The 9,210-nt window shown below is 41.2% G+C and overlaps 1 protein-coding gene across 1 annotated transcript in view; it reads left to right on the forward strand.

The window, feature by feature from the left end:
- Positions 1–9,210, forward strand: part of LOC116673112 (thyrotropin-releasing hormone-degrading ectoenzyme) — a 230,640-nt gene that overhangs the window by 144,851 nt on the left and 76,579 nt on the right. Inside the window, 1 exon segment of the mRNA XM_032505240.1 lies at positions 2,272–2,385. Coding sequence (XP_032361131.1) covers positions 2,272–2,385 — 114 coding nt within the window.

Raw genomic sequence — 9,210 nt, forward strand, 5'->3', positions numbered from 1 at the left:
GGGGGGGGGGGGAGTTCAATGTCGAGACTTTCAGTAGTTTTGACAACAAATCTAGCAACGGCCAACTAGAAGACTTGATCAAACACATCCTGATGTGCCAATGCTGCGGTTTTAGATGGCAAAACTGCACCATGCTGTTGAAATGTTATATTTGTTGTGTGTGTAAAGCTTGGTAGAGCTATGATGAACTGCAAAAAGAAGCAACAAGCTACCATGCAGTGCTCACTTCATCACATGGGGTGAAATATCCCATTCTCATGTTTATGTCTTGTCCTTTTAGAAACATCGGAGTTCCCCAGTTGTAATTCTGTCTTGGATAGTAGCATGAATAGTGTTTAAGGCCAATTTTATTTTGATGTACCTTTTGAGATTTTGAGCTGTTTTGCGTCCGCGTGCCTTTTCTCAGACTAGTGGAAGGCGTTCAAAATACAAACGTAGGTGTTTATTTAACTACACTGTTTGTGCCTGTAGAGTTCTCCTTTATGTGATACGTGGACCTTTTCTTAAAGGTTGTTTTTCTCAAAATAAGTATCTTGTCATACTCTGAGCAAGAAATCTTCACTTCAGTAGACCCATGCACCATGTTTTCCAGTTTCATTCTGATCTATATTCTGAAGGTTTTTACAGAGGGGTTTGTTCATATATCATTCATAGCCTGATTTATATAACATTTGATTCTTAAAAACATGGAAAAAAATCAATTGTTATGGCTTTTTTTTTCCTCCATATTTCTGTAGTGCTAAAAAAATAAAGAGATCCAAAATTCCCTCGGTAAAAACCTTTGACTGCAACACGTCAGCAAAATGAATTGACTCATTTTAATTAGCAAGATAATGCATAATTTGCTTATTTAAATAAAAAAACTTGCAATACATAAAACATTTGGCTCCGTGTTAGGCCCTACTTATCTTCAGAAATGAAGTGTTTTCACAGCTTCTGCACCAGCTGCTAGTGTTTGATTTATCAGCCTTATACCGCCTGTGCTTCATGTGGGTTTCCATACGCAGAGAGCAGCCTCGGAAAACAAACACTGGCCCGTATTAGCCCCGGTCGGCTCTGGGACTCTAATTGTGCTCTAGCCAGTGCTGTTGTTGGTGGGAGGCGAGAGGTTGTTGGGTGCTTTTATGGGGACACACTTAAGGCTTTGGGCGACATCATTAAACTTGACTTGTTTCAACTGCGGGGCAACGCAATACACATAGGAACACACACACACACACACACACACACACACACACACAGTCTACTTTACATGCAGACTTTGATTAGTTGAAGGACAATTTACTGCTGAAACACTAAACACTGCCAATTACTAACACAACACACTGTGCTGAGGTATGAAAACTACAGTGTGTCTCGTTCCTGCTTTAATGACGGTTGAAAGTGAATTTAGAGAATTTAATTTTTAATTTTTTCATAACAATTGTCTGCCATACACTCTGCAGCTGAAGCCTTGAAGGGAACGTTGAGACTTTGAAAACAAAACTGGCGGGGGACTCACATTTGTTCCCTAAACGTTACACCGTTTTTATTCGAGCCGCGTCGCCAGAAAACAGCCCGGGTCCACATGCGGTACTCCTGAGGCGACACGTTTCCCTATCAGCGAAGCTCAGTGTATTCTCTACGTGCTCCCCATTTTATAAACTCCACCGTTGCTTCACTGTGACGAGGCTTTCAGGGCACCGTGAGAACAGACTCAGCAGTCCAACCAGGTGGAAGTGTGCCCATAGAAATGAGCGCCGAAACCACGGCTGCAAGCTTTCACACTTTGGAGCCACATTGCTGGTTTTCCTCCGGTGTTGCTGATGAACAAGACTTGCTTCATCATGTCGGATCCAGACAGGCGCTGCGCTGGTTCGGCACCGTCAGGTGGAGACCAGTCCATGTCGCTGGATGTCCCTCATTTTGGCCTTCAGTTTTCTTTGTGTTAGCATTTTAAACTCCGGTAAAATTACGAGGACTCTGGTTACCTGGTCCTCAGATCTCTGAAGGGTAAATCCAGACCGCTAGCTAGACTTTCTGTCCAATCTGAGTTTTCTGTTGCATAAATAAAACAACTTTTGAAAGTACACGTTCCACCAAAACAAGTTCCTTACTGAGGCTGTTTTGCCAGACCCCTCCTTCGCAGCGTTGTTGTCCCTGAGACAACTTTAGTGTGAACTAGGACCTTTTGCTTCTAGAAACACACCCATCCGAATTTGTCTACGGGAGTTTATAAATTGTTCCCAAACAGAGGGCTGCATCAAGTAATTCCTTCTCTGTGTCTTTCAGTGGTTTGGTGATCTGGTGACTCCGGTCTGGTGGGAGGACGTCTGGTTAAAAGAAGGTTTTGCTCATTTCTTTGAGTACGTCGGCACCGACTTCCTCTTTCCAAAGTGGAACATGGTGAGTAAAAAAAAGTTTTATTCATATCAATCCAGGTATTTATATGTCCATCACTCTCATTAATCTTCCTAGGCTTAAACCAACACCAATGTGTTTTATTATATCTTTAATTTATTTGTATCCAATCTTTTATTTAAGCACACAGCAAATAAGCGTTCAGATATTCTGAACTTCTGTTGATCCTCTCTGTTGGCTCAAAACATCCAATTATTTAGCCTTCCGATGGTTTCAGGTGACTCAGGATTTAAGCTCGGGGCTCCAGGTATGAATTAGATTTTATTTTAGAGTAAAACATTTAAAGGTCCGCAGTAATCAAATACAACACACGTAGAAACCAGAAAATCTGATTTAAAAATAAGATATTTTGGAAGAGATCAAAACAAACTGTAGATGTTAAATCAAATAATCTCAATTGATCAGCATGTATTTATGTTTACAGCAACCAGCAGGTATCCAAAGTGCTTCACATCCAGGACTTAGAATTAACCCTCGGAGGTCTAAGGCCATTTTTAAATATCTTCTTAAATTTACCTTTTTAACGTTGCCCAGATAGCTCAGTTGGTAGAGGGGCGCCCGTATACAAGACTGTTTTTAAATCAATTATTTAAGCCGAAAATACTTACATTTATGAGTCTCTCTGGTCGATGCGGCGGCCATTGTTGCCTGTTGCACAACGTACATCGCTACCCCTCGGTTTCAAGTCCTCAAGTCCTCGGTTTCCCTTGATTTTTTTCATTCACTGTCTATGGTTCCTAGGGCCGTACACCCCTTACTAATGGGACGGCACTCGTTCTCACGTGAACGTGCAAGACGTAGGGGTAAGGGGTAGGGGTAAGGGTAAGATAGAGAAAGGCCCGGGTTGGACTCTAACCTGCGACCCTTTGCTGCATGTCATTCCCCCGTCTCGCTCCTCTTTCACGTCCTCAGCTGTCCTATACATATAATACAAATAACGGCCTAAAATGCCCAAAACAAATCTCTAAATTTACCTTTTTAAACGTATTTGCGGATAACCTGATTTCCATGTGTTTCATATCAAAATGTTCCGAACAAACTCAGCTTTCTGTAAAGTTAAGCCCCAAATTGTTCCAGAACAATGTATACAGAGATCATTTGGCCCTAAAGGGGAAATATTTCTCAAATCTCTCGTGAAAACATACAATACCTACACTCAATTTTCTTTGGTGCTTGAAATGAGTTTACAAAAGTCCAGTAAGTAAATGTCTAAAATGAAATCTTGTGATGTAGTTTTTTGAGTAGGAGTGTTGTCAGACATCGCTTGGCCCTGCCGGTGCGTCTTTTGTCCTCAGAGGGTTGAACAACATAACATACAATAAAACAAGAAGTGGACCGTCTCTCTGTGGACTGGTTTTTATTGGTGACGTCGGTTGTGTTTTGGCAGAAAATGGTTCCCAATGGAGACTGTTGGCGGAGAGGTCTGAGGATTATCCTGAGTAAATAGGACGCTTTTTGTGGACGCTTCAAGTAACATTAACAAAACCCTGTTCACACCATTGTAAGGGTGGTGGCACAATAAAACTCAAAACGTCTGCATTGTTAGATTCCACCACAGCAAGAAGAGTAATATGTTTTTCTGACCGTTTTTAAAATGAATTTATCATTCAGTATTTTTCTTATTGTCAACAAATCCCATGTGCAGACCAAACAACAATGTGTTTAGTCGTTTCTCAACACGCTGACTTCCTGTCTGCGGCTCTCAGCTCCAGCTTCCTACTGTGATAAACTTTTCTTATTAAAGATTTGAAAGGCAGTGTAATACTGCCGCCACCTTTCTTAACCCGGTCTGGTCCAGTGTCAGAGGCAAAAGAATATCACCAGGTGTACAGGAATGTAGTAGAAAATACAGCCTTTATTAGAAATACAAATTAATTTAAATACGGACATCACAACAGAAAGCCCTTTGTTAAAGTTCTGCCCCCCCCCCCATCTGGCAACAGAGCCCCCAACAACACAGCACTGCATATATATATATATATATATAAAATATATAGATGACTAATATTTTGAACGAGATTTACAGCTGGATATGTACTGAATATAATATACAGGTGGATATTACTATAAATACAATTTGTACAGATATGTACAATGAACATAATATACAGATGGTTGTTACCATAACACAGTTTACAGGTGAATATGTACTATGAATATATACATACAGATGGCTATTACCATAAACAGAATTTTTACAGATAGATATATATAACAAGTTAGGCTAAAATGAGCAGTATAACAATGGATTTAAGGTAGAACAAATAAAGAGCCTCTAATGGGTGTCACGTTGCTATAATCCATCCGAGATAATTGACTTATAGATTGACTGGGACACAAAACTAACAAGACCACATACAATCTATGAAGACGAAGGGGTTTAAAAACGTGTCTGGTGGCAAGACCCTGCCCCGCGGGGTAGGAACCACCCACAGGAACGCTTAATTATAATGGCGTGACGGCTTGAGGTGACGTGTTGCTCGTGGGGATCCTGCACGTGAACCTCAGGAACAGGAACTACTGGATCCCGGTCCCTCTTTGTCTAAAGGAGACACGTAAAGGAACATGTCACCCAGTGCCAACAGTGTGTTTTTTTACTAATGTATCAGGCTATGATACACACACAGTATAAGATAGGTGATGCATTCACTGATGGTTGTGTTGTTTTTAATGGGATTTGTTGAGAAGGAGAAAAATATAGAACATCTGCAGAGTTATCCTTTAAGTAGAGAAGTCAACAACACGGAAACATCCAATCACATCCCTTCCACTTGTCTTGTTTGTGCCATTAACAGCCAATTAAAGCCTTAGATTGCGATTGATAAAACAGTCTGCCGTTTAAATCGGTTTGTTTTTAGATTTTCTGCTTACAGCTAAGGATCATGGGTAACTTATTATTTAGAGCAGGGATCTTCAACAGGGGGCCCAGGACACCTAGGAGCTCCTCAGAGTCACTGCAGGGGGGGCCTCCAAATTATTGTTAAAGGAGCCCTGCCACACATATTTCATTGCTTTTTAGTAATGTCTGAGGTTCTACCATGGACTCTGTAACATTTTTTGTGGAGTATCATATTCAGGAGACTCCTGTGTTTCTTTCTATGTTGAGGAATGTTATAGATACTGTAGCATGAAAAGAAATTATATATCTCTATATATCTATATATACAGTATATACTTTATATGTATCCCAATGGGAATGTTCAATGTGTTCAGTTTCTTTTACCATATTGTTTCTCTTTGCTGTATTAAACATTACGTAACGTATCAAACCAACAGGACATACGGTGTGTGTGTTTACAAGAAGAAAGTTAAAACTGGCTTCTGTGGAGGAGGAAGTCCTGACTCCTGAACTCTTTCACCTTCTTCCACTCACATGGATCGATGTCAGATTCCAGATAATATCCAGCCTGAATCTGTAGCGGGGAACAGCCAGTTCCATTTTATTCTGCTCGGGTTTGCAAACAAATTGACGCAGCGAGTGAGTCAGCTCAAAACACAATAAAATTAGAAATGAATTCTTGCTCAGATTTTCGCAGAAGCTCCCAGATCTTCTCTTTCTCACCCCTGACAGGCAATGAGAACTTCTCTGAACAAGTCTCAGTGAACACTAAACTTTAAATTGCAGCGCACACACACACACACACACACACTTCTTTCTGCTTTGTTTCTGCCAAAGTATGAGGTGATTTACTTCCAATAGAGAAATGTGTTACACCAAAACACCTTATCTCCGGCACGCACACACAGTCTGCTTCTGAGCGACATGGCATTTTTAAATCCCTGTTACTGTAGTTCTGCATGGCTGGACGCTTTAATATAAACAAAGGGTTTCTCCAATAGCCGGCACATCGATGATAAAGCAGCCTGTTCCTGATAAAGCAATTTATTTCATAATATAGGTTTGTGTTTAAAAAGCTGTTTCCATCAGCAGCGAGTCGCAGCGCTGCAGGCCGGCGAACAAAACCAAGCAGAGGAACTCAAAAACGCAAATGAGGACAGAAATACGCCGTGGAGTGTTTCTGAATTACCACCAATCAATGGTCACTCAGCCAATACTCAGCCAATCAGGATCAGAAATACTTTATTGATCCCCAAAGGGAAACTCTGTGTTACAGTTGCACAAATAGTAGGAATGTAAATAAAGAAATATATGGAGTGTGGATATTTACACAGTTAAAGGAATATTATGATACAGTATTTACATACTTAACATTATAAAGTGTTGCAATGGTGAAAAGTAATAATAATAATAATAGTAGCAGTTAAGTATTGCACACATTACAGTGTTATTGCACAAAAACAGATAATATTGTCCAGTTTAACCTGTGGTGTGTGTGTGTGTGTGTGTGTGTGTGTGTGTGTGTGTGTGTGTGTGTGTGGTGTGTGTGTGTGGTGTGTTGTGTGTGTGTGGTGGTGTGTGTGGTGTGCGACACTTAGAGGGAGGAGTTATAAAGTTTGATGGCCACAGGCAGGAATGACTTCCTGTGGCGTTCTGTGTGCATTTTGGGAGAATGAGTCTATCACTGAAAGTGCTTCTGTGATTGAGCAGCCAGGCATGGAGGTTGCATTGCATCATTTATTTTTAATCTTACAAACCGTAAAGGATTTAAGTGTTTTGAAGTACACTTAAAGCCATGGACTGTATAAAGAAGTGGACGTAGCCTCCAGGCCTGAAAAGTGAAACCAGGGCCAAAGTGCCTTAAACCTGCATTCTTTCCAATGGCCAGCAGGGGACGACTCCACTGGCTCCAAAAAGAAGTACGCTTCTATAGAAGTCAATGAGAAAACAACCCTACTTCTCACTTGATTTGTTGCCTGAGACGTCTACATCCACGACCTTCCACTTCCATGTCTGTCACCTTCAGCTTTCTTTGTGGAACTTTAAACTCCAGTGGATCTATGAGGACTATGGTTACCTGGTCCTCAGATCTCTGCAGGGTAAATCCAGACAGCTAGCTAGACTATCTGTCCAATCTGAGGACTATGGTTACCTGGTCCCCAGATCTCTGCAGGGTAAATCCAGACCGCTAGCTAGACTATCTGTCCAATCTGAGGACTATGGTTACCTGGTCCTCAGATCTCTGCAGGGTAAATCCAGACCGCTAGCTAGACTATCTGTCCAATCTGAGGACTATGGTTACCTAGTCCTCAGATCTCTGCAGGGTAAATCCAGACAGCTAGCTAGACTATCTGTCCAATCGGAGTTTTAAAACAACTTTTGAACGTACACACGTTCCACCAAAACCAGTTCCTCCCCGAGGCTATTTTGCAGCGGAACCATGGCTCCGCCCGGTGCTTAGCACCACCCAAGACGACTGTGATTGGCTTAAAGAAATGCCAATAAGCATGGTTTTCTCCAATCCTGGAATGCTGTATGGACTATCCAGACCTTCCTCCGCAGCGATGTGGAGGAAGGTCTGGCGAAGGTCTTTTTTTAATGACTAGGGGTCTTGATTGCTAGTTTCAAGTCTTATTCAACACAGCACAATGTTCATTTAGTAAATCTTGCTCCCATTTAGAGTGAAATAGATGATAAAGCAGGGGCTAACATGTAATTGACAAGGAGCTATTACGGCGACCTGTCGATCAGGACAGAGGCTTGATATCCAACTCATAGCACAGTCAACGTGAATTAGGAATCACCCTGGCTGTCTCTGCTCAGAGCCAACAGGATCGAGCTCGGTGTAAATGGGTGAGATAGCTTGGACTTTATGACTTGAAAACTGATATTTAAGAGGTGCAGCACTGGACATATCCATTCAATAGTGACATAAAGAGACATCTGCAGTGTTTACAGCGAGGAGGGGAAGATATCAAAGATGAAATGGAGACCTGGACCTGGTGGGTCTTATTGTGTCTGATGGTCCCAAAGAGCTTGTGAACAAATGATGGTTTTGGGGCACGATCCATCAAGGCTGCAACTAGGCCTCATAGGTTATAAATGGTAAATAACAAGCAATACAAGTTCAACTAACTGCTCTGAACAAACCAAACACACAGACTTGATTTGAAACTGTTCCAAAAAGAGATGACATTTAGCTCTAGGGGTTCTAGCCAACTCCATTTGTTTTCTTAGTTCATCAGTGGGATTACGCCACTTAACACGTACATAATGGCCAGATTTGCAACGAAAAACCGTGGGTTTGTTAGCATTTGTTTAAGCGAGTCATTAAAGCAGCTGAATGGCCAACTGATGAACACACCACACCTCTCTACCTCCTTTTCAGACTGATTGAAATGTGCATGTTATTGGTCTTTTTAAGCAGCTTATACACATTTGAATAGAGAGGAGGCCAGGCAGACACACACTGAGTGTTTTTTTGCCAAACACAGAGGGAGTGGCTTTAAAAAAAATAACAAGTCAAAGAAAAATACAACACAAAACAAATGATGAAAATGGGCCTTTTTATTCAGCCGACGTCCAATATGTAATCATCATCAATCATCATTTTATTTGAACGATAAAATACCACCACAGTATGTTTGTCTACAGTGAGCTAAAGATATTATAATTGTTTTGTATTACACAATACTGCAGTAATGACGGACTGCCCTTAAGTACCTTATGACCTTATGTACCTCAAGTAATTTTTGAGGTACATAACTTACAGGGATAGTTTCTATCTTTTGAAGTGTGGTTGCATGAGCTACTTCTCCCATATTTAGAATATTGTCTGCGCTTTACCTTGCTCTAAGACAGCCCTTACGACAATTAACTGAACCGTTACCTTGATTGGTAAGTTTGTTAGTTTTGTTAGTTCCTAACCCTTTGTAACACCAACATCACACACACACACACACACACACACA

This window comes from Etheostoma spectabile, chromosome 23 (genome assembly GCF_008692095.1).
Source record: "Etheostoma spectabile isolate EspeVRDwgs_2016 chromosome 23, UIUC_Espe_1.0, whole genome shotgun sequence".
NCBI lineage: Eukaryota > Metazoa > Chordata > Actinopteri > Perciformes > Percidae > Etheostoma > Etheostoma spectabile.